General features: G+C 51.8%; 2 protein-coding genes across 3 annotated transcripts; one reads left to right on the forward strand and one right to left on the reverse strand.

Moving 5' to 3' along the window:
- Positions 1-10,400: 10,400 nt before the first annotated feature.
- On the reverse strand, positions 10,401-14,021 carry LOC136045279 (serine/threonine-protein kinase PDIK1L-like). 2 transcript variants are annotated; one of them, XM_065731111.1, is made up of 3 exons: positions 13,408-14,021; positions 12,142-12,387; positions 10,401-10,720 (listed from the first exon to the last, which is right to left on the reverse strand). In XM_065731111.1, the coding sequence occupies exons 1-3, from the start codon at positions 13,937-13,939 to the stop codon at positions 10,485-10,487; spliced, it is 1,014 nt and encodes a 337-aa protein (XP_065587183.1). In that variant the 5' UTR covers positions 13,940-14,021; the 3' UTR covers positions 10,401-10,484. The 2 variants fall into 2 exon arrangements, with proteins under 2 accessions (XP_065587183.1, XP_065587182.1); XM_065731110.1 differs by having other exon boundaries at positions 12,142-12,358; positions 13,394-14,021.
- Positions 14,022-22,876: 8,855 nt separating this feature from the next.
- Positions 22,877-26,268, forward strand: PNOC (prepronociceptin). Its single transcript, XM_065730531.1, has 2 exons — positions 22,877-22,996; positions 25,755-26,268. Exons 1-2 carry the CDS (start codon positions 22,877-22,879, stop codon positions 26,211-26,213), a joined length of 579 nt encoding a protein of 192 aa, XP_065586603.1. The 3' UTR covers positions 26,214-26,268.
- The last annotated feature ends 222 nt before the right edge of the window (positions 26,269-26,490 follow it).

Genomic DNA, 26,490 nt, shown 5'->3' on the forward strand with positions numbered 1-26,490 from the left:
CCAAGGGGACACGGCTGATCCAGGACGAGAGCTCACGGTGGTGGCTGGAAGCTGAAAGCCAAAGCTGCCAGCTGCAGAGGACTTGCTTGTGCCCGTGGCAGCAAATGGGGAGCTGGCTTTGCTGCGTTGCAACACGGGACTGAATCACAGGTGAACAGAAGGCAGCCTGGTGTGGAGAAGTGCCCGTTATTGCTACGGTGCTGCCACTGGGCTTTTAAGATGCGTTGAAATGGAGTGCGTTATTCTGCAACATAAATGAATTCCTGCTCTCTGCGTTCGTATTGCCATGGCTGCTTTTTCTCCATCCCAAGCCGTGCACTTTGATCCTTCTAGGAGGCTCTCATGGGTTGGAAGCCACTGCTCACCTTGCTGGTGGTAGGATTTGTGATTAGAACTTAGCCAAAGCCTCTGTGGGGACACAGCCACAGGCTGCAGTTCAGCCTCCCTTAAAGCAAGCTCATCAGGTGAGGTTGCTCAGCACCCTGTCCAGCCAGTGCTTGTCTATCTCCGGGGTGGAAGGCCTACAACATCGAGGTCCCTGTTTCCATATTTGACCGTGTGTGCGGTGAAAAAGTCAGGGAAATAGCTAACAGGAGTTGGGCACTTTGAAACCCGTGCCCCTGCCCTGTGACCTGGCACTGCACACCTCTGGTCCCCCTCTTTTCTTTGCACGTGGTGTACTCCTACGCCATAAGCAGCCTCTGTTGGCCCCACTCCAGTTCTGTTCATTTCCATGCTCCGTTTTCTGCTCCTCCATCCTGGAACTCAGTGCTTTGGGCACTTTGCTCAGGGCAAGGTGAACAGCACGCCCCATCCTCCTTTATCTAAGCAGCTTTGGGACAGGACTAATTCCTGTGCCATTGGGAAGCAGGGCACGTTAAGCTTCCACCACCACAAAGCACAGGAGCTGAAAATGGATGCACTGCAATCTCTGTGCTGAATCCTCAACGCTCCCCCTAGAAGGGGCTCTTGTGGTGTTGCTGATTTGCTTGGCTCCACCAGCCTTCCTCTCCAGGTAAGCAAAGCTCAGCCTTCTGGCAAAGCCACAACATGCCAGATACATTTATTTCTTTAAGGTTTTTAAAGTTTACTGGTAGTTTCATCAAGAAATAAAGCCTTTATTTCAGTCTCATTTTCAGCTCGCCCTTGGCACGTTCTTTCCACGGTCGCATGCTGCACAGCTGCAGGTTGGGTGTGCTGCATCCAGCCACCCCATTGCAATGCTGGTGCTTCCCCTGGAGCTTTTCCTTCTGTTGGAGACATGGAGTTCCTCCAAAGCCCAATGCCATTCTCTGCCGTGTTTTGGGATGGGATCAGCTGCAAAGATGGGAGTAGGCAACTTGAAATTGTGGAAAAGGGAGTGTTGGGATCCTGGCCCCGCTGCTGCTCGAAGCATTGTGACCTCCCCTCTCCAGTTAAGAGAGAGCAGGTAAAGGGAGAGCGTGGGGGTCACCCCAGTGGCAAACTGGGGAGCCCAGTGGGGCTGCAGGCACTGAGTGGGGCTCAGCAGTGCTGAGCTGCTCGCACCAAGCTCTGTGCAAAGAGCTGGCCGTGCTCGTGTTTTCAGCCAGGCCATTCCCCCCGAGGCATTAGCGCTGTCTGGTGACAAATTTCACACATCGAGGTGAAGTGCAGCAGTTTGGGACCCATAATTTGCACTTTGCTGCCTGCCTGGCGTGTGGGCTTCACGGCCGGAGGGCTCGAAGGAGATTGAAGGCTGCTTCGACGCACACTGCACCATTTGAAGCCTTTATGTTGGCATTAAAAGAAGCAAGCCTCACAGAAGCCTTTTCTGCAAAACAATGTCGTAAGGTTTTTGATTATGAATTGTAAATTTAATAAGCATGCACTGATACAAGGCAGCAGTTCTCCGCTAGCAGACGGCAGCACTGTGCCATAAAAGCAATGCTTAACGATGGCAGTGCTGAGGAGTGCTTGGTGCATGGGGCACAGAGTGGGGATCAGCACCCGAGGGGGGCAGCATCCCCGACTCCTCCGCAGTGAGGATCCTTTGAGTCAGCCAAAACATCATCCTCAAAGGTCACATCAGTCACCCAGAAAGGTCCTTACGTCACTTTGTTTTCTCATCACTTGAGCTGCGGCTGCGGCAGAGCAGGTAGCTCCTTCCTATGGAGTGGGGGGGTAGGAAATCAGCTAATTGCATCCTGCAGTTAATTGCAAAAGGGAGCGCTGCTTTCAAAGCAGGGAGAGTTGCACTTGGCTGCAGGTGGCTGTCACGGGCAGCCCTGCCTCGCCCTGTGGGGTCCCAGCACAGCACCTTCTGCACGGCCCGCAGCACAGGTGAGTGGGTTGGACAAACTGCAGCTCTGTCTCCCTCCAAAGATAGAGGCAAAGTAGATTAAGCAAACAGAAGCTTAGCAAATCAGCCCTAAGTTGAGCAAAGTCAAGAAAATGGGATTTGGCTATAAAACCAAAGGGCAGTGGCTGCCCCCCAGCTGAGGCACGGAAGCCCGGGGTGGGAAGGTCTGAGTTGGATAGCTGCAGGTTGAAGAGTGGCAAAATCTCACCAACCCACAGCAGCCTGGGTCAGGTAGAAGGGTTTCCAGGCTGATGCTGTCCAGCAGGAAGGGCTGCACCTCCCTGCCTGCTCCCATCACAGCTGGCAGGAAAAGCAAGCAAGAAGCCATAAGGAAAGCAAGTTGTTAACAGTGCAGCCAGAGCAGCACACCCTGCTTCCCTCATTGCAGCTCTGTGCTTTCTGATCTGCAAGGCAGCCCCTGCCAGCTTCAATATTTCTCTTGCTTCTATTTATATGCCTTTCTTCGTTGCTTGAAAATTACCTGCTGCCCTGCCTTGGTAGCGCTGGAGCACTTCGCAAGTGCCTGCTAAGTGCACCTCTCGGCTCCACACACAAGGGCTGAGCAGTGGGTTCCTCTCCTGCTGCCCCCAGCTTTTGCCCCCCACTCTGAATGAGCAGCACAGGGATGTGCCTGCGTTCCTGCAGCAGCTCCAGGACCCTCTGCTTTCTCCCTGTGTCACCACCACACTGAGTCACCCCGCTGCTGCTCTGCACTGCTCTGGTGCTCAGCTCCAGCCCGAGGAACCCCACGGGCATCACTGCAGCAAAGACCCTAAAAGCACACCAAAACAACAAGCCTCAGGTGGCCAAGACAAAGCACCTCTTCCAGAGAATGCACAACTTGAGAGGCACTGCTGCCCAGAGAGCTGTGGTGCCCCATCCCTGGGGGTGCTCAAAGCCAGGATGGAAGGGGCCCTGAGCAGCATGAGCTGGTGGGGGGCACCCACAGCTGGGGTCAGGGGGACTTTAAGGTCCCTTCCAACTCAGCCATTCTGTGACTATGAAACAAGAGGCACCACATCTAAGGAGATGACCCTAGGAAGGCAGCTGTGCTGCTCTGCTGTCATTCACATTAAGGGCAACCTATACATCCAGCAGGGCTGTCTGTATTTGAAAGATGATGAATTTAGCACAACAAATGTTGTTCAGCTTGGGGGGAAATGAAGAATATCCATTTTCAGCTTCAAGTTGGCACCTCCTGTGTCCAGCTGGTCACCCAAAGCCACACTTAGCTGCGCCGCTTCCTAGAACCCCAGCAGCTCTATCCATTAAGGAAAGTGAACTGGAAACTAATAAATAGAAAAAAAATAAATAAATAACCCAGAAATACCTACAGCCAGCAGGCAGTGGGAAGCCTCCAGCAGGTGCTGAGTGCAGTGCCAGCAGTGGTGCAGGGCAGCACCCGATCTGTGCCCAAGGAGCAGTCTCCTCCTGCCAGGGTGGGATTGTTCTGCTCTCGTGTCCTCGCTGTGGCAGCAGGAGGGGCTGCCTGCTGCCTTTGGTGCAATAAGCCATCGCACCAGGGGCTCGGGGAATTTGCCGCGACTCTGTAAAGAAAGAAAATTAAATGAAGAGGAGCAGGAGACAGAAAGGAGCTTGATTTTAAAGAAAATACAGCTGTCACAGTCAGCTCTGTTTAATGAGAATAAGAGGCGAGCGGTTTGAAACAAAAGACCACAAAGCCAGACCTGAGGTAAGCAGCAGCACAACGTCCTTGGGCTCCTCGAGCCCTTTCCAGGTGGAGGCAGCAGTTTGCCATCGATTTATTGACACTGCCCTGTGTCAGGGGTGTGGGCTTGCTCAGGGCGAGCTCTAGAAAGCATTGTAGCACCCACTGATGTTTCCTGGGTGCCAGAGCAAGGTCATAGCCCCGACTGCAGCTCTGTGAGGGCTCAGTGTCTCCCACAGCCCTTTCAGGTCTCCTCCTGGCTGGGGAAATTCGAGCTCCCACATCCTCAGCAGGAGCACCTGTAGGGGATTCTCCCCCCTCCCCTTACACACTGGGCCCTCAAACCCCTGCACCACCGCATGCAGCAAAGTAGTTGTGGGAATTTGTTTCCCGTGGGTTCATTTTCTTGAAGTAAATCACGATTCTGTTTGGGTTGACAACTTCTCTAGGCTTGCTGGGATGAGTGGAGGTCGTAAAGAAGAGGTGGTGAGGGCACAACACCAGGTCCTGATCCCAGGTCTGTCACACAGGGCCGGGATCCACATCACAGCTCAGCTTACACGAGGCATCCACAAACCCAGCAGGAAAACTGCTGCCTCCCTGATTTAAAAGGTGCAAGAGGGAAAATATTGGTGGGTTGTGGGTACTGAACTCGTGTCCTGTTGCCACCACACCAACCCAGTGCTGGGACAGAGGCTCTCACCCTCCCCTCTGGCCTGGCCTCCACTGCTATCGGGCTGCTAGGAGGTGTGAATAATGCCACAGACTACACATTGTTTCCATTTAAAACCAATTGAATCTAAATCCTCTGATCCTGCAGCTCTGTGAGAATAAAGGAGAGCTTAGAGGGAGAAAACCACTGCTTCCAACTTCAAAAAGCCTCAGCAAAATCAATTAAGAGTGTATGAAGAACCCTGAAAGAACAACAGGGACTGACAGATCGAACTATGCAGGCTCATTACCTTTTCACATCCAGCCCTTGATGATGTTCCTGTACAACATCAGCCAGGGCACGTGGGTGTCTTTACATTTTGGCTGCAAGTACCTGTATCGTGCTTTGCAAAGAGAATGCAAATAACACTGGTTGTGTTTTGTGTGCCACAGAAGCAGGCTCCTTTGAGAAGGCAGCAGCTATTTAGTGGAACAAAGGGAAAACGTATTGGAAGTCGGGGAGGAGAGAGGAGGAACGATGTAGCTCATCTAAGAACATGAACTGAGCACCCAAGGCACAACTGCCTGGTAAGGCTGCCGCAAGCACTGGCTTTCTGGGTAGGAAATAGCCTTCATCTTCCAATGGATTAAGCAGCAAGGGTGGACTTCGTTCCTGTGCTAGGTTGGTGCACAGCCAGAGCTAACAGCCACTGCAGAAGTATCTTTCCAGGTTCAGGCTGTGTGCCACACACCTGAGCCACTGCACACATACCGCAACGCTTCGCTCTTACCTCTCCACCCCAAAGAAATTCAGTTGCTCACCGCTGCACAGACAGGTGCTCCTGGCTGGTGAATCAGGATCACGCAGGGACGGGCACTCTGTGAAACAGACCCCAGCAGCAGATGCTGGAGAACCAGAACCAGCTCTGGTGTGTCGCTCCCTCGTGCCCTGGCTGCACACACAGGTTGGCAGTTCTGCTCTCCTTATCTCATCTGGAGCCCCTGCTGAGATAAGGCACTTAATCCAACCCGTTCCCATGCCCTCTTCAGGTGATGCTGCCCCATCTGCATGCTGGCCACTGGAGCCCCTCCATCGTTCTCTGTGATAAACAGACCTGGGCATTTATCTCCCCAACATCGTCCCAGAAGCTGTAACAGCACCAGCTACTATGCTGTATTTAACGAGCACAGGAAAAAGACCTTCTGCTGGCTGCTGAGCTGAGCTGGAAATTGTGATGAATGGTGGGTGCTGCTGATGAATAATTTGGATGCAGCACTTAATTTGAGAGAAAAACAGAGTAGCATCAAACCTGACTGGGACAGCAGCAAGTATTGAATTCTTCCCCTGACAAATCCAGCCCCTAAATACCTTCTGTCTCAATGAGTGGTTATTTCTGTCCCGTTTTAAAAAGCCACAGTTAACCAGTCTGAAACACCCTTAACCCAAAGCAATCAATGCAAGTGCCTGCCTGCAATGGACAGGTGGCATTCAGAGACCAATCCAACCAACTGCTCTGATGCACACCGGGCTCCTCACAGGAGAGACCAACGAGGAACAACTCACCCATTCCTCCCAGTCACAGCAGAACAAAGCTGCACCCTCACTGCCTGCTCTCCTGAAACACAAAGCTGAATCATAGGTCTGCGTTGCCCTCCATTCTTTTTTCATCAAGACAGACTGTGCAGATGATAAATGGTGCATCCTTAGAGTCATTCCAGCAGCTATCCCACCACCAAAGCAGCAGTTTTCACAAAGCCCCAGCTGCTTGGATGCAGTGGGAGGGATGTACATGGATATTTGGGGTTTGGTGCTTTACAGGGAGAAAGGATTCAGCCCAAAGGGCCTTGATCAGGAAGAAAAGCTGTTTAGGAACAGGGCACTTCAGAGAGTAGCAGTACAGGAACTCCCTGAATGTAAGGCTGCATTAACCCTCTGCCTAGTAGCCCCTCACAGATGTACCTCCTGGGATTTCATATGAGCTGAGCCCTCGTAGACATCTGCCACCACCAGGGAGCTGGGCCACACACCACACAGAACCTCCACGTCCCTCTGAACAAGAAGAGAAGGCACACATCAATAGGAATTCACCACCCTCCATAACAAACCTGACTGAACAAGCTCCCACCCCCCCCCCATCCCAAGTTGCCTTCATCAAACTCTTCCCTACATTTTCTTCTGTAGCAACAACAGTGAGAGCTGCACACGGCTTTTGAACCCAGAGAACCCCACGGATTCACACGCTCCCATTTCATTATGCTCCCTCCCGGTTACAGACATCACATTTACCTTTCAGATCACTACTGAATAGTGAGCTTGTTTCCAGAGAGCTACACCCAGCAGCTCTGGGATGCTCCCCCCCCCTTCCCTGAGCAGTCACTTAAATTAGAGGCTGTCATTGCATACATTCATTTATCAATTCACTAGGTGTGAGACCCACTAAATCGGCATCACATCTGACACTTCTTAAGAAGAGGCACTAAGTGTTACTGTGCACTAATGCATTAGTAAGAAAACCACAACAAAAACAACCACGAAACACACAGCATTTTATTAATTTATAAGGTACAGAGGCTCGAGTGATGGACATATAGCTAAACAAACAGCAGCAGCTGTGGGGATGACATCCTAGCGTGGCAAAACAAGGAAGAAAAGGAGTAAACAACCATTCTCACACCCCACATTTTTTCCCATGCACACAATCCTATCCACATGCCAGAAAAATGGCCTGGAATCAAGTTATCCTGGAAGGCCAGCAGCATTCACCTGCTCTGAAAACAGCAGAGAACAGCAATGGGTGCAGCGGTTATGGGATGGGAAAGAGAAAGATGAATGAAGAAGCTATACATCAGAACAGCAGCTCTGCAGAGCACAACCAAAGGGAAAGGAAAAGCCCATGTACAGTTATGACTCCACAGAAAACAGAGGTGAGCAGCAAACCAAGGCAACAGCTAGAACGAGGGAAGCCTGGGTTGTTGTGTGGGTGCAAAGCAAGGCAGACCTGGCTCCAAAGCAGCCACCTCACAGGAGCTGGGACAGAAGTGCTCTCCTGAACAAGGTCACTCTTGGACAGGAGACAGAGCCCCACCTGCAGATTGCTTCCAACCACCAGCAGAGGCTTCAAGAGCCAAACAAGCTTCAGAGCACCTGGCCTAACTGCAGAGTCACCCATCTCCCAAGGACACCATTTCAACTCTGCACAATAGAGGAGCACAGGAATCTTCCAGGAGCTCCCAGCTTCTTAAGGAAAGAAGAGATCAGCAGTAGCATACAGACCCATAAAAATATTTTTCAAACAGGGCACAAATTAGAGTCCCCATTTACCTGCCAAGATTCCAGTTCAGTCCTTTTCATTTCTCTTGTAAGAACAGCTGGCACAAGCAGCTAACACAGCAGGAAGCATGATTCCTTAAACTACTTTAAGTGTTAGTGACGCATACGTTCTAATCAAGAGTTGGCATCTTTAACATTCTTTGTATTTATTAAGAAAGCATTTTAGTTAATCTAAGCAAGAATATTCAAAAGCTACTGCGAGGAAAATACATTTTTGTTTCTGTTGAAACTTTTCAAAGCAGACGCCGAATGCTGTGCCAGCTCATCCCACAGACATCACTTAGTTCTGTGGCTCAGCGACACGGCGTGAGGAATCACACAGAAAGCTCCAATTAAACCTTGAGAAGACAACTCCTGTCTTCCGTGCCAAGGATGAGCAACACAGCACTGGCAGCACGAAGCCAGGGCTGAGAGCTAACCAACATGCAGCAGGGCAGAGGTGCCCATCTCGAGACCGTTTGTGCCCATTTCTTTGGGGTCCTCCAGCAGAGCAGGCACAGAGAGGCAGCAGAAGGATGCATGAGGGCATTAAAGAAAACAACTCCACAAATCCCTGTGCCACGTGTGGCCAAACTGGTAAGGTCATCCCAGCCAGGATGACCAGGTGAGCCCACCTAGTTGCTGCATCAAAGAACACACGTTAAAAAAGAAAAAGTTAAGCTTGCATAGAAATAAAATGGTTGCAGTTCTCTTAAAATTACTGTACAAATAAATAAAGTCGTCGTCCGTTTAAATAAAACCGTCTGGGGAAACTGAAAGCAGCACAAGGTCTCCGTGTCCGTCCTTCACCATCAGTTCACCTCCGAGGCCTCCAGAGCACAGTGGGACACAACACCTACAAACAAAACAGGCCAAAGTTGCAAAGTAACACCCAGCTTGGCAGGAAGAGCACCCATCCCAGAGGTCCCCACACCCACTGTTCTGCCTCAGGAGCAGTAGCACACGTTCAGGGAGCAGCACAGAGCAGGCACACAACCCCAGTTCTCAGCATTATTTAATGTAAAGACTGCTCAGATGATGGGCTATACTGGTCTCTTTGTCTTTAAATTCAAGGAACTAAACTTACTGAGGTGTCATTCACACCACCCTGAGATGCCCAATGCTTTCTCACATCGCTATGGCAAAGGTAGACCTCGTCTGATCCGAGCTCCCTGCTGCAGGTGGGACTGCCCAGAACTGCAGATTAATCAAGTGGTTTTCAGCAGTAAAACCTATTTCCCCAGGCAACAAGTAGTGCTGGCCTTGTCCTCTGAGATTTCAGTGAATCACTGGCTGTAGTGCCACGAGGCAGCCTTAGATAAACAGGAGAGGGCTGCAATTAGTAAAGAGGAAATCGTAAGGCAGTTAACCAGGCCCGAGGGAAAACTGAAATGGATCATTCAGAAATGAAGAAGCTAGAGCAGAGTTTTATCAAGATTGGCCATGGACTTGTTAATGAACTGCTTTCACTAACGTCCTCAGCACAATAGGAAGTGAGGCAACAGCGCAAAGCTGGAGGTATTCTGATGGTAAGAAAGGACAGAGAAATACTTGGGGTCATTGAGCATTTCTTCCAACTGAGAGGGGATGAAAGTGGGGAAATAAAAACTCAGGTCACGCATCTGTGAACAAAAGTCACTGCTGTAACCCAAACCATTATTGATTTGAAACAAGTCAGAAAGAGCTTCAGGATACAAAGTAATTATAAGATGAACACAGGTATAAATGAAGTGATTCTGGAACATATCAGGAGGAAGACTTCCAGATTAGATAGTAAATGCTGGTGTTTCACAAGGACCTGGAGAGACTCTGCAAGTAGAGCAGAAGATAATTGCACATAGCAGAGATGGAGGAGCCAGCCTTGGTGGAACCATAAGATCCAGGGTGGGAAGTCTGCTTGCCAAAGAAAACACTGCTAAGGTTGCCACTGATCCCTGTAAGAGAGTTCACAGTGGGTAAACACCTCAGAAGGAAAAAACACCTTGTGCTAAAGGACAAGTCTGGCACATGGTCAAGAGCATGAAAGGGATCAGAAACACTTCTGTACTGTAAAGGGTCACATCATCTAAAACATCTTTAAGCTGACAACTTCTGTTACACCTAAAGGAGGTGCACAGCTATAAGCATACAGCAACTCTGACCGTTTGCTCACTTTGGGTTGCCTTTAGCTATCAGATGTTTTACTAAATGAAACAACACCAGCACAGGTAAACGTTGGAGTGACAACGTTATGGAAGCTGTTGGGATTTAGGGTAAAGGACAGGCTGACTCAGACACAGACAGCTCAAGGCCCAGCACAGCCAATTCCCTGAACACACACCACTGAAAAGGAAAGGTCTCTTTGTTAGAGGTAATTCAATGGAACGTTTTTTTCCTCTAGTTTGACCACATCTCTCCAGTGCCAGGTTTTCCCAACTGCTACAGGTCACATTTGACTTAGAGGGCTTTGACCAGAAGGTCAACAACAAGTCCCCTGTCTGCTCACACAAGAGGGAGGAGCTTGGCAGAGACACTAACCTGCACGCTCTTTGTCTCTACGAGGGGGAGCGTTGGCACTTCTTGCCGTAGGAGATCTGCCTGATTCGGACTTCCAGCTGGAAGGCATCCAATCTTTTCTTTGGGTTAAAAGCTAGCATATCGTGCAGGAGCTTGCAGAGATCATCTGGCATGGACTTCTTGTTCTTCAGAGGAATCTGTAACTTCAGGTTGGGATTCTCCAGCAGCGCTTCTCCAAGAGGAATAAGCTCCTTGCCTTGGCAGATGTAAGTTCCTGAATACAGGTGAGAAGGAGTGAGCTTACAGAAGAAAAATCTAGCACAAAGCACTGCCTTGTACACTACAGACAGACAGCCTGGGAAACAAAACATCTGAAAGATTACCAAAAAGATCACTTAATAGAAGAGACTGCCAAGGCAAACATAGCGAGAGGCTGTTATCGGAACAGGCTTCAACCTTCCAACAGTAACCAAGATGTTACAGAAAGCTGTGTGCACAGCCACGGCTGGAAACAAACCTCAGCATGGCACGTTTGCCAAGCATTGACCAAAGTGAACCTCCTCTGTTTTCTGCTGTTTCACCCCAAGAGCAGACCTGGAAGCTCTGGAAGAGGGAAGCAAGCAGACTGCGCTTGGCTCAGGTGACTTGAAAGAGTTAAACACGAGACTTATTTGCTCAGCAAGTCAAATCATTTTCAATTAAAATGACAGCATATGCCATTTACCGTTAGCCAACTTCTCCTCAGCAAGATTAAGGAAGGGAAATGTAAATTTACTCCCGGTAATCTAAATAATTTCACCGGTTGTTGAAAATGATTAACCGGCTTCCAAAACAGACAGTGAAAACAGCTTTGCTCACTCAAGCTCTTCTGCCCCTGCACCAAGCAAAGAATAAACGTTTCAAAGGCAGTGACCTGCCTGTGTATAGAAAAGGTTGGCCACACAAACTCCTTATCTCAGGTTGGCGGGTTGCTATTTTAATGAAATCTGTTGGTGCTTTGGTCTCAGCTGCAACCATTTGCTTGTTTTTGTAGGCAGGGACTAAAACATTTATCAGTGTTTGGCATTTTGAAAAGAAATAAGTAATGCAATTAGAATGGAGCCCATTAAAATAAAAAATTTAAAGGGGTAGAGCGAAAGCTTCTCCAAGTTCCTGCAAAGAAATTCCTTTTACGTTGAGAATTTAAGCATTTAAAAGACAGGTATTCTGTGATCTCAGAGGCTGGGTAGATGTCTTGAATTATTATGCTAATGTGCATGACCGGCATTCTCTCCTCTCAAGATGGATTTTCCACTGCAATATACTTCCCTGAAATCATTTGGTAAAAGTATTTCAAGCGTGCATATGTGTGGGGGATTTGGAAGAAGGAGGTGGACAGAGAGCGGGCCATTGGACGAGTCATCCCTGGGAGATTTTGCATCTCCAAGCAGAGGAAACTCGGCCAGAGAGCAGCAAAGCTCATCTAAACATCCCATCCAAGTTTACAGCTTGAAGCACTGGAAGGATGTTCCAAGGAGCCAAGCGATCCCATCGCCTAAAGGAGAGGGAGGCTGCTCCACATCTGAGGGAGAAAAATGCAAGGTTTGTGCAAAGACAAGAGCCACATCCAGCAACAAGCTGGAGTGTGACCAGTAGAAAGCTCCCAGAGGATCCCTACAGAGCATCTATGGACAACAGGACAGCACTGATCCTCACCAAGCAGTTCTTTCTCAGTGTCCCCATCCCGGAAGGTGATCCTCTCCACCATAGCCCAGAAAATGATCCCAAGGGCGAACACGTCAGCCTTGGCTGTGTAGTGACCCTCCCACACCTCTGGAGCCATGTAGAAGTTTGACCCACACGCTGAGGAGAAGCGGTGCTGGTTCACATTCCCTTTCCCCCGACACACCTTGCTGAGGCCAAAATCTGCCACCTGCAACACAAGACGAAAAGAAACAGCAGCTACTCACAACCACCAACTTTACAAGCGCATTTACCAACAGCAGCTCAATAAATTCCACTCTGCCATCCACCTTGGCACTAACAGCCATCAGGGGCAGCCCTAGGGGAACAGAGAGGTATTTCCTGAGAGGTGCCCACTCCTTCCCTGCTGTCTGCTCTTCTCCCTAGGAAGGAGAAACACAATCTTTCTGGGAAGCTCATTCTGATGAAATCTAATTGGGCATTAACACATCTCCAACCACAGCTATGGCAGAAGTGGCTCTCACTGTTCCACAGTGAGCACTCTGAATCTCCTCCTTTACTGTTATTATCCAGTGATTAAGATGACATTGATTTAAATGTCCCCTGACGGCTCTACAGGTCGAAGTATAAATACTACTATTGATCTAAGTGGTCAAGACATAAATTATCTGCAATGCACTGAGCTATTATTTTATGTCCAGCTACAGGAGCTCCTGGGACTGAAAGTTGAGCAGCAAGCTGGCTTCCAGATTTTACAGCTGCTTTTTAGAGAAATTCATAGTTTTAGTTTGGTGCTAAAAGAAATGCAGCTGGCTATCTTTACCTCAGTCAGGGCATCAGCCCACACGAACTCCCCACTTCCCTGAACATCAGTATGTGCTTGAGGCAGCAATATTGGAAGCGCTAGCTGTTGTAACAGGACAGTATGTTCTCCAAGTTTAAGGGAAGAGAAAATATTGCTTCATCTTTGGCTGATCGTGATCTCTCTGATTATCAAGCGTGCAGAAGCTAGACAACCCCGAACTGCAGCCCTCAGAGGCACAAGTAGCACAAGAAGTATGTTACAGACACATGCCATCGTGATCTAAACGTCCTTCCAAGTCTCCTGAAAGCCAGCCCACGTGTGACGTCGAATGTTCTGAACACATTTATTACAGGCTACAAAGTAGAGCACATCATAAAATTCACCAAAGACCATTCCTCAGCATGTAATGCAGAAGCACAGAGATCACAGACTCGTTACATACAACTTTTATTCCCTTACCTTTACTATGGGACTGCCACGCTTGTGAGAGATCAAAATATTGTCCGCTTTCAGGTCCCTGTGCACGATCTGGTTCCTGTGCAGGAAGGCCACAGCACTGCTGAGCTGCTGCATAAAGCTGTTATTCAGCTGTGCATCAGGGCTGCGGGACAGCAGGTACTCATTCATGTTCCCACCATCACAGAACTCCATCACAAACCACAGGAAGCAGGCTGATTTGGGGTCCATGCACCTCCGCCCTTTCAGACAGGTCTCAATCAGCAGCAGGTGGCTGTCTGACTTCCTGTAGCGGTGACTAATGGGCTGGAAAGCTTGGCCGTTCTGCAGGACACACTCCTCCAACTGGATCACATTTTCATGCTGCCTCTGGATGCTTTGCAGGGCCCAGAACTCTTGCAAAGCCAGCTCTGCGTTTTCAGGCACGTTACATTGCATCCTTTTCACAGCTACTTTGCTTCTGGTTTTGTTAACAATTGCCTCATAAACCACCCCATAGTTCCCTCGGCCTACTTCCCGAATTATGCTGTACTTGGCTTCTGCAGCCATCTCCGACTTCAGCCCCGTGAACAGCAAATCAGAGGGAAATGCTTGAAGTCATGACAATCAGTTGCCACCTGCAGCAAAATCCTAGAAAAGAAGAAGATAAAAAGCTTTAAACTACCAAACCTAGCAGCTCACCAACTATCGTGTGCAAATACTTCCAATTGGAGTCAATTTTAGAGGTATGTACATCATTATACACTGCAGCTGCACGAGGACTGACAGCCAGAGCAGGGTTTTAAGAGGAAGCCAATATCCATGGTAACTACGAGGCATTATCAAGTACAATCCTGACTGCACAGTAGGACACAACAACATGGGAAGTGACATTGATCTAACCACAGCAGAGCAAGTTTTGTGAGAAAGAAAAAGGGTGACGTGGACACGTTCGCTGAACAGGGCAGGAAGGGGAGGACAAGACCTCCTGGGTAACAGCTGAACTGACTTGAACAGAATTGATTTTTAAAGGGGAAAAAACGAGCCCAAACTCTCCTGTTTGGCAGATCTTTCAACCTCACTTTTCCCTATGTAACCATACTGATCCATCGGTGGATGCAATGCCTCCCTGCACACTCACCACCAGTTTCCTATCATTCCATACCCTGATGCCAGCCCCAAATCCTTCATTTCCAACTTTTCAGCTCTGGTAACCACCCCCTAACCCATCCCATCACTCTCCTGCTCACCACCCTCTGCACTCACCCAAACCTCCCCTTCCATCCTCCCATCCCCAAGGCCACATCTCCAGCAAACCCTGCTCTGTGTAAAAGCATCCCTCACTCCTTTGCTCCACCTCTCCCTCTTCCAGCCGCATCCACGGCCACAATCCTTCACCTCAAGCTCCCTGTCCCTCCTCAACTCCTCTCTCCCAGTCCCTACACCCCATGTCACTCTTTATTTGGGCCTCTAGAATTCTCTCGGTCACTTCTACAAGCTTTTCTCCACCTTGTCCCCTCATTACCCAGCTCCCTTCCCCCTCCCCCATCTCCAATGGGACTCAACACCACCTCAAGTTCTGCTCTTTTGTCCTTTACCAAACCCTCCTCTGCTTTCCACCCAACGCCCCAAACATCCCTCTCCCGATCCCCATAGCCCTCCCCGCATACACCTCCCACCCCAAACTCTGCCCAGACCCCAACAAATCCCCTCTCCCCTCCCAGCCCCCACTTCTCCCCCCCTCCAAGCCCCTTTCTCAAACCTCACCCAACCCTCTCCCACCCCTACTCCTCAGCTCTCAGTAACACCACCACAGTGCGAACCTCGGCCTTCCCCCAAGCTCACCCCACCACATCCCCCCAAAGGGCAGCAGCTCTGCTCCTCCCCCAGCCCAGGCCTTCCTCAGCCCCCAGTGCCCCCACAGCCCCGGCCCCCTCAGCCCCGAGTGCCCCCACAGCCCCTAGCCCCATCCCGGCCCTCTCCAGCCCCTCATGGCCCTAACCCCATTTCGCACCCCCTTTTCCGACTCAAACCCCATTCCCTCCCCTCTCACCCCCACCTCTCTCCTCACCGCACTGCCGCAATTCCCGCCGCCGCACCGCCGCCCCGCCTATTAGCGAGAGCTGGCCAATCAGTAGAGAGGAGAAGCTGTTTGACCAATCACAAACCAGAGAAGGTGTGCCCGGCCTCTCCCTCGGACCAATCAGCGAGCAGTTCGCCTCAATGTAGCCCAGCCAGGGATGTTCTGCGCCTGCGTGGCGGTAGGACGATGCGGAAGAAACTACAAATCCCATCAGTCTCTGCGGCGATACGGGTGCCCGTTGGAGTCGAAATTTCTCAAAACGCGCGGCTCGCTCCCTACGCAGAGAGGCAGTCTTTGAAGGGGACCTCCAGCCCATGAATACCCCCGGTGGCCACAGAGCTCTGCCAGAATCCCTCTTTGGGGGATTGCTGGGGAGAGCCAGCCCTCCTGATTCTGTAGCATGGTTCTGGTGTAGCCCCCAGAGATCTTGGCCTCAGAAAGAGGGGAAGAGGGCTGCATCCAAACATTGGGTGATTTCACTGCCTGCATCCCCCAGCAGCTCCGGTCTGGGCCATGCCGGGAAGGTCTGTGCTGATTCCAAGCATGTTTGCAGTGTTTTCAAGTGGTGACAATGGAATGTGGCCTCCTGTGATGGTGTAACTGTGTCAACAGATAAGAGAAGAGCCACTGATGTCATCTATCTGGACTTCAGTACAACCTCTGACACCATCCCCCCACCCATAGCATCTTTCTCTCCAGAAAAGAAAGAGATGGATTTGACAGGTGGACTATTCAATGGACGAGGAACTGGTTATGAGATTGTCCCCAGTGAGAGGTGGTCAGTGGCCCCATGGCAGGATCGGTGACCAGTGGTGTCTCAGGGACCGGTGCTGTAGGTGCCCCTGCTCATTGCAGGAGAGTTGGGCCAGATGGCCTTTAAAGATCCCTTCCAACTCAAACCATTCTATGACTCTATATTTTAATGGAATGAGTAAATAAATAAAGATAACCAAAGTCAAATCCCAGCAGAGGGATTGTTAAGCACTGAACCCACCAGGGCAGTTTGGACTCGATTAAAACACTCTGCACATCCCTCCGGTGACTCAGAGGTTTTATGTGCAACGACAACAGTGATGTAGCAGTTTTGCTTTTAGAAAGCACAGCGTGCCTGATTTGGGGTTTGGGGTTTTGTGGCCCTTGGGATAGCAATGGGTGGGATGGGGAGAGCAGCGTGGCATGGGATGAGCAATTTTGTGGATGCTGAGCAGAGAAATCCCTTATGGTTATTTATTGATCGGGGAATGCATTGTCTGTGCCTTGACAACCCAATCCTGACCCCAAATCCTGCCACTGCCCTAAGGGCGGGTCACGGTCCTTGACACCATAGGAGCTGGTTCTACATTTATGGTTGCAAAAATGCTGTGGGGATTTTGGGGTTCATGATTTGTATCATGGGAAGGAGCTTGACATTGTGGAACAAATGGCCAGGTGGCTCCAACACCCCCTATCCTGGTCCTTTGGGTGCTAGCCCCCATGTTTGAGACTAAATAGGGCAATTCTGAGCTGTATTTGTGGTGTTTTTGGAGCCTGAGCCAGAGTTTGGGCATAAACAGAGCAACTCTGGGATGAATTTGAGCATTTTTTAGACTCGGAGCCCATGCGTGTGTGTGTGTGTATGTATGTGGACCCATGCTCACCACAGCACCTCCTGAAGTCCTCCACTACAAAATTCCCTCACTATCCTAAAGGTCTGGTAGGGATCTGCATAAATTCAAGAGCTTTTCCCCACAGAATTCAGCATATGGTTCTTTCGAGCTGATTTCCCCTGCCTATCCCAGGCTCAAGCCTATCTTCATCATGGTGACCCACTCTTGACATGAGCGGGACAATACAAGGGACAGTGTGTTAAAGCACAGTTAGTGTCTGATCTCCATTTCTTTTCACAATGAAAATGGGATTTGTTTAGCATCCTCCATCCTCCCCTTTTTCTCTTTGTCTCAAACACCAGAGCCAAAAAACAGCTGCAGCCCTCCCAATGGAGATGAATGGAGAGCAGCAACCCGTGCCCATCCATCCATCCATCCATCCATCCCCAAACCCCAGCACTGGCACCCCCGTGGGCAGGAGGTGATGGGCTGCAGCTAATAAGTACTGCTGCACGCTTTGAGTGACAGCTAAATGAGTGTAATTGTGCTTTCCATAAAATGCAATTTGGAGTAAGATGACACAAATCCTTGTTGGTCACACTGAGTTTGTGCTGCTGGTGGCTGTGGGGATTGGGGATGGTGGGATTGAGTATGGAGTAACCAGGAGGAAGGGTTGTGATGATGGTGTGTGGAAGTTTTGGGGTAAAAATAACCCTGAAGAGTAAATGGAATGATCAGTCAAGATGTCCTTGTCCTAAAACCAGCACTCAAGGAGGGATGGAGACTCTGGATCAACCCACAAAGCAGAGTGGACTGCTAGAGGGTTTCTGGTGGAGTGTCACAAACTTCTTCAGCCTCCCTGCCATCCAAGAGCCACCCCATCCACCTATGGAGATGACCACATCCTGTATCTCCTGGGGCTGAAACAAACCCCAGTCTATTCATTTACATGTGTTACACACGATCATACATTATACATTTTTATGTTTAAGAAGTGTCCTCCTGGCCCATTTCTGTTCCCTGCTGCCTTCTCCCCTGCTTTGCTCAGGAAGCCATGGAGAGGTGGGATGAGATCTCCTGGTCTCTCTTTCTGGTTCAAGCCAGATAAAAATAGGACCAATCTCAATGCATCTCATTGGAGGGTGATGTTCTCCTGTTCCTCCCATCCCCATTGCAGACCCTCAGAGCCCTTCCTGAGCTCACCCAATTCACTGAAGCAACAGAAACACAATGGTTGGGTCTTCTCATGGCTGGGTGAGGGGGCAAATTGTGCCTGTGGGAGCATGAGGAGCCTTCATCAGGTTCATCCTCTCCCCACCAGGTGCCAGACTCCTAAAATGATGGAAACCGTGAGCCTTAATTCTGCCCTCATTCTGCAAAAGGGCTGAATCCTCCCCAGCTCCTAAACGTACTCCCTCTCCCAGGGTTTAGGTGTTAGACCTCCAAGTTGGGCATTATTCCCGCTTAATATGAAGGCAACCCCTCCCACCAATCATCTCCCCCCGCCCCCAAGTTAATTAGCAAGATCAGCAGCGTCGTCATCCCCCTCCCCCGATGTCATTTCCTATCAGCTCAGCCCCATCCAAATCACCAACATAAAGCTCATCCTTGGAGTCGATTCCTTTGGGGGAGATCTGCTGCAAAATGCCCCCCCCCACCGGTGGGTCCCCCCTGCCATCCCCTTCCCTCCACTTTGCTTTTGGAGAAAAAGCCCTTCACGAAAAACCACGGCAACCTGTGTGGTTAAGGCAAGTCCAAGCAATAGGGATATTAAAAAAGAAATCGGTGCTCGGCCAGGAGTGCGGCAGGGAGTGCTTCTCCTCTGCCCCCCCCCCCCCCCACCTCCCTCCCCCCCCAAGGCAGCTTTGCCACTTTTCAGCAGCTCTATAGGTTTCTGGCTTCCGATGCCTTCCCGAGCATGCACGGAGCAGAGGTCTCAGGCAGGACATTAAGCGCGCTGTTTCAGAGCCGAAGCGAAAACAAAAGGAGCCGTTTCGCTCTGCTATCCGGCCCTTCCCAGGGAGTTGTTAGGGGGAATTACTGAGATATGATCTCGGTGGTGCTGCAGATTTGATTATTGAATCGCCAGCGTGGGGCGGCGAAGGATGCTCGGGGCAGTGAAGGATGCTCGGGGTGGCATAGGATTCTTGGGGGCATGCAGGATGCTTGGGGCAATGATGGATCCTTGGGGTAGCTCGGGATGCTTGGGTGGTACGAGATGCTTGGGGCAGTGGAGGACGCTTAGAGTGATGAAGGTTTCTTGGGGTCACGCAGGACACTTGGGGTGCTGCAGGATGCACGGTGGCTTCGAGGAGGGTGATCCATGAGCTCACCTGGATGGCAAACGAGGTGATGCTGCTTGGCGTGGGACAGGGCTGGAGGTGGCCGTGACCCTGAGGTGGGAGTGCTGGGACACACCTTGTTTGGAATGGACCCAGTGGAGCACGCATCAGTCCCATTTTGGGGTAAGGAAAGAGGTCCCCTCCCTTTCCAAATGAAAAGTTTTAATTTTCCCCCTCTGGCCACTGAGCTGGGAATCAATTCTCCCCATCCTCCTGCCTGCGATCAATGCTGGTCATGCTCATTAACCACACCTGAGCAACAAACCTGATCAGCCCCTGTTCCCCCCCCCCAACCCAGAGCTGTTTTGAGGGAGGGGGTGCCCCATCCTGAGGCTGCCTCAATGAAAAGAGCAACATTTCAATGCCATTATGCCCTAAATGAAAGAATGGGGCGAATGGCGGTGGGTACCCCGCCATGCTCAGTGGATGCTCCAGCTTCATACCCCACGGCTGAGCTCCCCTACCCCACAACCCCCCCCCCCCACCCCACCCAAATTCTGCTCCCCAGGATGCTCAGGGGCACTGCACCAGGGATGAACAGAAAGGGATCTGGGGGTGACAGCTCAGGCTCACACACCGTCCCCAAAACGCGATAGCGGAGGACACCCCGCTGATGGGAAGCAGTTCACGACACAGAGGGGCACGGAGAGGGGGGGGACGACACATATCCCCTGTCCCCAGCTGTCAGTGCTGCCTCAGCCCCCGGGGGTGGGCTCAGCCCACGTGCTGGGGGCCGGGCAGGAGGTGTGGGGACGGGTGTGCACACCGTCTATATATACCACCGAGGCACCGACGCCGGAGGAGGCACAGAGCAGAGGAGCCGGCGGCTGACAGCACACCGCAGGTAGGAGATGGGCTTCGGTTTGCAGCGGATCGGGGAGGGGGGTGTGGGGGGAAATTGGCTTTCTTTTTTTTTTGTTTTGTTTTTTTTTTGCTGGGTATTTTAGCCCGAGCATCAATCGGCGAGGCTTCGATTCATCCCGTATTCCCATTCCTCAGCAAGGGGTTAAAGCGAAATATCTCCCCACAAAGCAAAATGCACGATGCTTGTCCAGGCAGGCACCTGCAAAAAAGTTTCATCTTCCCCCAAAATATCCCTTTTTGGACCCAAACCGACTGAGGGATGCAACAGGAGCCCGATGTGCAGCGGGGCGGCAGGTGAGACACGAAGCGTTTGGGGTTTGATCTGACACAAAGCACCCGGCTCTGTCCCCACGCTGACGGCCTGAAGGGAGAAACCACAGGGCTGCCAAGCCCCATATTTCCCCTTTTTGGTGTTTTTTCCTTTTTTTTTTTTTTTTTTGGGGGGGGGGAGGGTGGAGGTGGGGGCATAATAGCCAGGACAAAAGGGGTAGGGAACTTCTCAACTTCGGCACCGTGGGATGCTCCGGGTAGGTGCCTGGAGGTGCATCCTTTCCCCCTCTGACAGAGCACAAAAGGGAGAAAAATGGTTGGGGTTTGTTATTTGTTGTGTTGGTTTTTTTTTTGCTTTTTTTTTTTTTTTGCTTTTTTATTCTTGCCGTCCCCAACAGAAAGCAGGAATGAATGGGGACGGCCGCGGGGAGCAGCCCTCTGCCCAAGCTTTTACCTCTAAATCGCTCCATCGCTGCCCCATCTGTGTTGATCATCTCGCCGCAGTCTGTAATTTTGGCCAATTATGGCCAATTACCTGATGGAGGGACTCAACAAAAGGAAGCATTTGTTTTTCCGCCGAGCACGGTGAAGCAGGAGGGGGGGGATGCTTCCAATCCCCCCAAACCACAGCACAAAGATGTGGGGCACGCTGGCAGCACTGCCTTCCCCTTTGGCTTTTCCTTTTGCTGGTGGCAACTTCGCGTTGTTTTAATGCTGGAGGAGAGCAGGAGGGGAAGTGTTTTACCGGTGCCAGTGGGGGGACACCGTTGGATGATAGTGGGGTTTGGGGCTGGAAGCAGCTCCGTGCCCTCCGGACTGGGCCTTGCGTTGGGCTGGAATAGTGGGATTTAGATGGAAATAGAGCAATCATTGGGGCTGGCTGAGCTCTGGGCACTGTGTTTGTCCCCCACGTGGTGGCACAGACCCTAACCCTAACAGAGAACATTCCTGGGGAACACAGGGTTCAGCATCCCTGAGCGGCCCCATTCCGGCTGATTTCAGCCCCAAGCTCACAGTCCACAGAAAAACCCAATCAACCCAAATCGAATGAATGAAAGCGCATCGCAGCAGCACCTGCTGCCCTTCCTCCTCCTCCTCCTCTCCTCAGTAATTGATGTCAGAGCCAGACCCCACCACTATCTGAACCACAGGCTGTATTTCCACCCAAATCCCTCCTTTTTACCCCAGCGCTGTTATTAATGAGGATAATTCAACTCAGTAGTGACGTTACCCCAGGGCTACGGGGCTCACAGCAATGTTTCAGAGGATGCTGCATCCCTCCATTCCTCCCCCCCCCCAAAATAAACCAGACGGGTGCTCTGCTTCTGATGGGCTGATTGCATTTTTGGGGGCATCGATATGTAGTGCCCACCCCTCATCCTGGAGCTCGCATCCTGCCTGTCCCATAGCCTCCTCCAGTTGGCCATCCAGTAATTCCCCTGCTCAGGGCTCTGCACAGCAGCCCTCATGGGGACACTGGGACACCTCCTTCGGGGGCATTGTGGGGATATTGGGGTTTTGCAGAGGGTTTCTGGGGGGTTTGTCCTCTCCTGGGAGCATTCTGCCAATCCTCTGACTCACGCCGCCAGCCAGTTTTAATGAGACTCGGCGAAGATTAAGCCTTAATTCTGGCTCCTTATCAGCTTTCCCTCCAGCAAATGACAAGCGGCTCTGCGGGGCTCTGTGTCACTGAGCTCGAAGGTGACCGTGGCACCGTGCAGAGTCCTCAGTGCTTCTATTGCAAGATGCCCCCACCTTGGTGGAAAACAGGGAGTGAGCCCTGAGCCCTGCCCAGAAAAGCAAACCCACCCTCAAATCCCCCCCGAGCGCCCCAACGTGCACATGGATCTCAGGTCACAAAGCCACCGCTGTCACCACCGAGGTCTTCTTTACCTGTGAGGGGCAAAGCTGGGCATGTGGTTCCTGGATGCCCACCAGAACAGTGGCAGAAGACTGGAAATCATGGACTTAGAGGGGAATGAGGATTTCTGGTCTGCTGGTGGAGCTTGAAGAAGGTTTTAGACATCTTGCCCATCTCCTTGCCCAGGACATGACTTTCATGAAGGGACCAAGGTGCCACCAAGGGCAGCCCCATCATCGCTGTCCCCATGTCCTCAGCCTCACTGCTGGCACACAGATGTCCTGCTTGGGGACAGCCTGAGACGTGCCACCTCACCACGTCCACCTGCTATATTAAGCCCTGCTGGTACTCATGTCACGAGATAGCCTGGGAAAATGAAGCTGGGGGTGGGAGGGAGGCTCATTCCCATTTTGGGGTGGGCTGAGCATTGCTCCAGCCCATTTAGGAGTAGTGCCAGGGCTCACGGGTTTTGTCTCTGGCCGCAGCCCTGCTGTTGTCACCATGAGGGCTGTGCTCTGGGACCTGCTGCTGCTCTGCCTCTTTGCTCGAGCACGGAGTGACTGCCGGGGGGACTGCCTGCGCTGCGACCGCCACTTCTACCGGGACGGCTTCGACCTTCTGGTGAGTGCCCCTGCACCCACAGTGGGGTTTGGGGTCCTGTGGTGGTAAGGCATGGGGAGTTGTGGGGTGCTGAGGAGCCTCGAGGGTGCTGTTCTCCTTGTCCCATCTCCTTGGGCACATCGAGAGGATGGATACACGTGGTCATGGTTGTCATTGTATACCATCAAAATCCACCAGATTGTCCCCAGTTGGGACAAAATTGTCCCCAGCTGCTGAGAGTGATGGCAACAAGGCTCTGATGGCCTTGGGATGGAACTGGCATCACTGGGGAGGGTACAAGACCCCCAGCATGCCCTCCTGGCACCCGCATCACATGCCCCTGCCAGAGACACCAGCAGCCAAATGGCCACCCAAAAGCTGTGAGCCCCACCAGGACTGGCAGCATGCCCCACTGGGGCTGCAGATGCATGGTGAGATGCAATATTTGGGGCGGGCAGTGATCCGCAGGGCTGCTGAGCCCGTGGGAGACGTGGTGACAGAGGAAATTTCACACTGCAAAGGGATGAATCAGCCCATTCCTGCCTGTAATGCTTTCCTTTCCCCTTCACTGAGCCATGGCCGGACTGTGGCCAGGAGCGTTTCTTCCCTTCCCATTCCCCTCCACCCACGAGGAAGCACTGACTGCCTATTTGTTAGCAACGCTGCAGTGATAAATCATGGCTTACTGTGATGGGGGAAGCCCCTGGGGCTGGGAAATGTCCCTGAACCGATGGGGAGCAGACATTTGGTGGAGATGTTCCAGCTGCCCCAGAGCCAGACCATTGCTGTCCCAATGGGGGAGAGATTTGGGGTGCATCACCCTGTGTTTGGCCCCAGAATTTGAAAGCTTCACATGGAGGTGTTCAAGTAGATTTCCAAGTGCTGCAGAGCTGTGACTTCAGGGTAGGAAGAGGAGAGCCCCCTAAGTGATTGGCATGCCTGTATCATCCAAGAATCAGGTCTTCAAGATGTGGATGTTCAGCCCACAACCTGCTCTCCAGAGCCACGGAGGGGTGGTATAAACTCAGAGTGGCACCACTAATGTCAACTGAAGTTTGGAAAGAGCCTCACCAGCCTCTTTTGCCATTGAATGTGGAGGAGCATTGGGCAGTGTTTGCCAAGGGTGCCCCAAACACCATGAGTTGGCCACATAAGAAGCTATTTCCTTATGATTTAATGTAACGGGGTGATGGCTGAGGACCCCAGGGTGCTTGTGAGGCTGTGTTGTGAATGGGTGATTGGACTGCTGATGGCTTTCAAGACCTGAGTCACCTGGGGACAGTTCTTTTTCTTTTTGTCTGAAGAGCCTGGCTGGCGTCAGGCATGGGCATCGTGAATTGCTGCACAGACAGGTGCTTGAGCTGTAGCCCTCAGACCCCGTGTTGGGATTTTCAGGATCTCTCACCCACGGAAGTCAAGGAGCCCATGGCAAAGAGTGTTTCTGCCAATGATTTGCCTTGAGGATGTCCTGTTCTGGAAGCTGTGAGATGTACCCCAACATGTTTCAGCCATAGGATTCCCCATGTTGGCTTCAAGAGTTTCAAAGATCCCATCATGAAGAAAAGACTGAGATGGAACCACTGCAGGAAAGAAAAGCCCTCCCTCCTGGGATCTCCAGCTCCTTGGGATATTTGTTGATTTTGGCTCTGCAAGGACATTCTCCTGGATGGTTTCCCCTGGGTGGTTTCCCCAGTTGAATCTTGGAAAGGGATGGGATGTGGGTGCTGAGGAAACCCAGTGACATTGTCAGGTGAATCTTGGTGTCCTCTGAAGGAATGTGGTGACCCTAGGGACTGAGGGAAGGCCAAACTCACTCTTAACGTCTGGGAAGCCAGGGGCTGGTCGGCCTCACAGCAATCCTGAGGCAGATGGCAGAGAACGTCATCCTGGAGAGCTCTTCCAACCACATGAAGAACAAGAAGGTCACTGGGAGCAGCCAGCGTGGATTTATGGAGGGGAAATCATGCTTAACCAACCTGATCGCTCTTTGCAGCAAGATGACTGATTTCTCCTGACTTCCATCCTATGACAGCTCAGCTCTGGTGTGACCTCCACCACCACAGGGACTGGAACGGTCTGGAGTGAGAGTACAGGCAACCAGAACAGGAGAGAACATGGCTTTGCCACATGCTGAGTGATTGTGGTCTCCATCCTTGGAGATGCTCCAGCCCCAACCAGACCGGGGTGCCCATGCTGGAGAAGATCTCCATAAATCCCTTCCCACCTCCACCATCCTATGGCACACTTGGGGCTCATGCCTGGCTGAAGAACCCAGCAGCACCCAGCAGGGGGAGGTGGGACAGCGTGGATGGCAGTGGGGAAGGGGTATGAGGGGCAGTGCAGGTTCGGGTACAGCTCCCCAGCTTCTCCATCACCTCTGGGAGCCTGGGAATGGCCAAAACCCTGAATTTGGTCACCACATGGTGACTGGTAAGAATTGATGTGCTCCTTTCTATGGTGTCTTCCAGCATGTTGGTTGGACTGGAGGTGGAGTGACACCCAATGGTCCAAGGGGTGATAGATAAAAATGAAAGAGGTTTAGATGAGATACAAGGAAGAAATTCTTCATGATGAGGACGGTAAGACACTGCAATAAGCTGTGAGTGTTCCATCCATGCCAGCGCCCGAGGTCAGGCTGGATGGGCTTTCGGGCACCTGGTCTATGGCAGCAATCCCAATGGCAGAGGTTGGGACAGGGTGGGACCTCCGAGTCCCTTCCAACCCAAACCTCTCTGGGATCCTACGATCTGAAAGCCGTCCCCCACATCTCCCCACACAGGTCTGCATCCTGGAGTGCGAAGGCGAAGCCGTGCCGCGGGCCACCTGGGAGATGTGTGCCACCAGCATCCGATCCGCGCCGCGTCCAGGTGCCACCGGCGTCCTCGGTGCCATGGAGCCGGCCGAGGTGGTGGCGAGCCCGCTGCAGGTAAGCGAGCTGCTGCGGCGCCGGGACACTGAAGACGGAGGTGTGGAGATGGCACCGGGCGCTTTCCCATCGCAGGACGAGGACATTTCCCGGCGGCTCGGCGGTGGCTTCCCACGGGGGACACGCGGCTCGTGGCCGGCGGCCCGTGGGGTGCAGAAGCGATACGGAGGCTTCATCGGGGTGCGCAAGTCGGCGCGGAAGTGGAACAACCAGAAGAGGTTTAGCGAGTTCCTGAAGCAGTACCTGGGCATGTCGCCCCGCTCCAGTGAGTACGACATGGCCGGAGACCTCAGCGAGCACAACGAGATCTAGCCGGCCCCGCGGCACCGCGCCACGGACACGCCGCGCCATGGCCAAAAAAGTCAATCCATTGCCCCAACCCTAAAACCTCCGTTAGGAAGGGTTTCTCCAGAAAGCGATGGCTGCTTGGTTTTTCTGTTGTTTGTTTTGCCTTTGTACCCTCAAAATACCACAATTTTATCCCCTCAGCCCCCACCCACCCTTTGCCCCCTTTCGCTTTTTCGGTTGGCGTGTTCTGCCCAAGAGATGCTGATTTTGCCCCACTGAATGGCAGTGCTGGATCTTGGGA

This window comes from Cyrtonyx montezumae, unplaced genomic scaffold (assembly GCF_038088225.1).
Source record: "Cyrtonyx montezumae isolate F1298 unplaced genomic scaffold, pur_monq_1.0 scaffold_13, whole genome shotgun sequence".
NCBI lineage: Eukaryota > Metazoa > Chordata > Aves > Galliformes > Odontophoridae > Cyrtonyx > Cyrtonyx montezumae.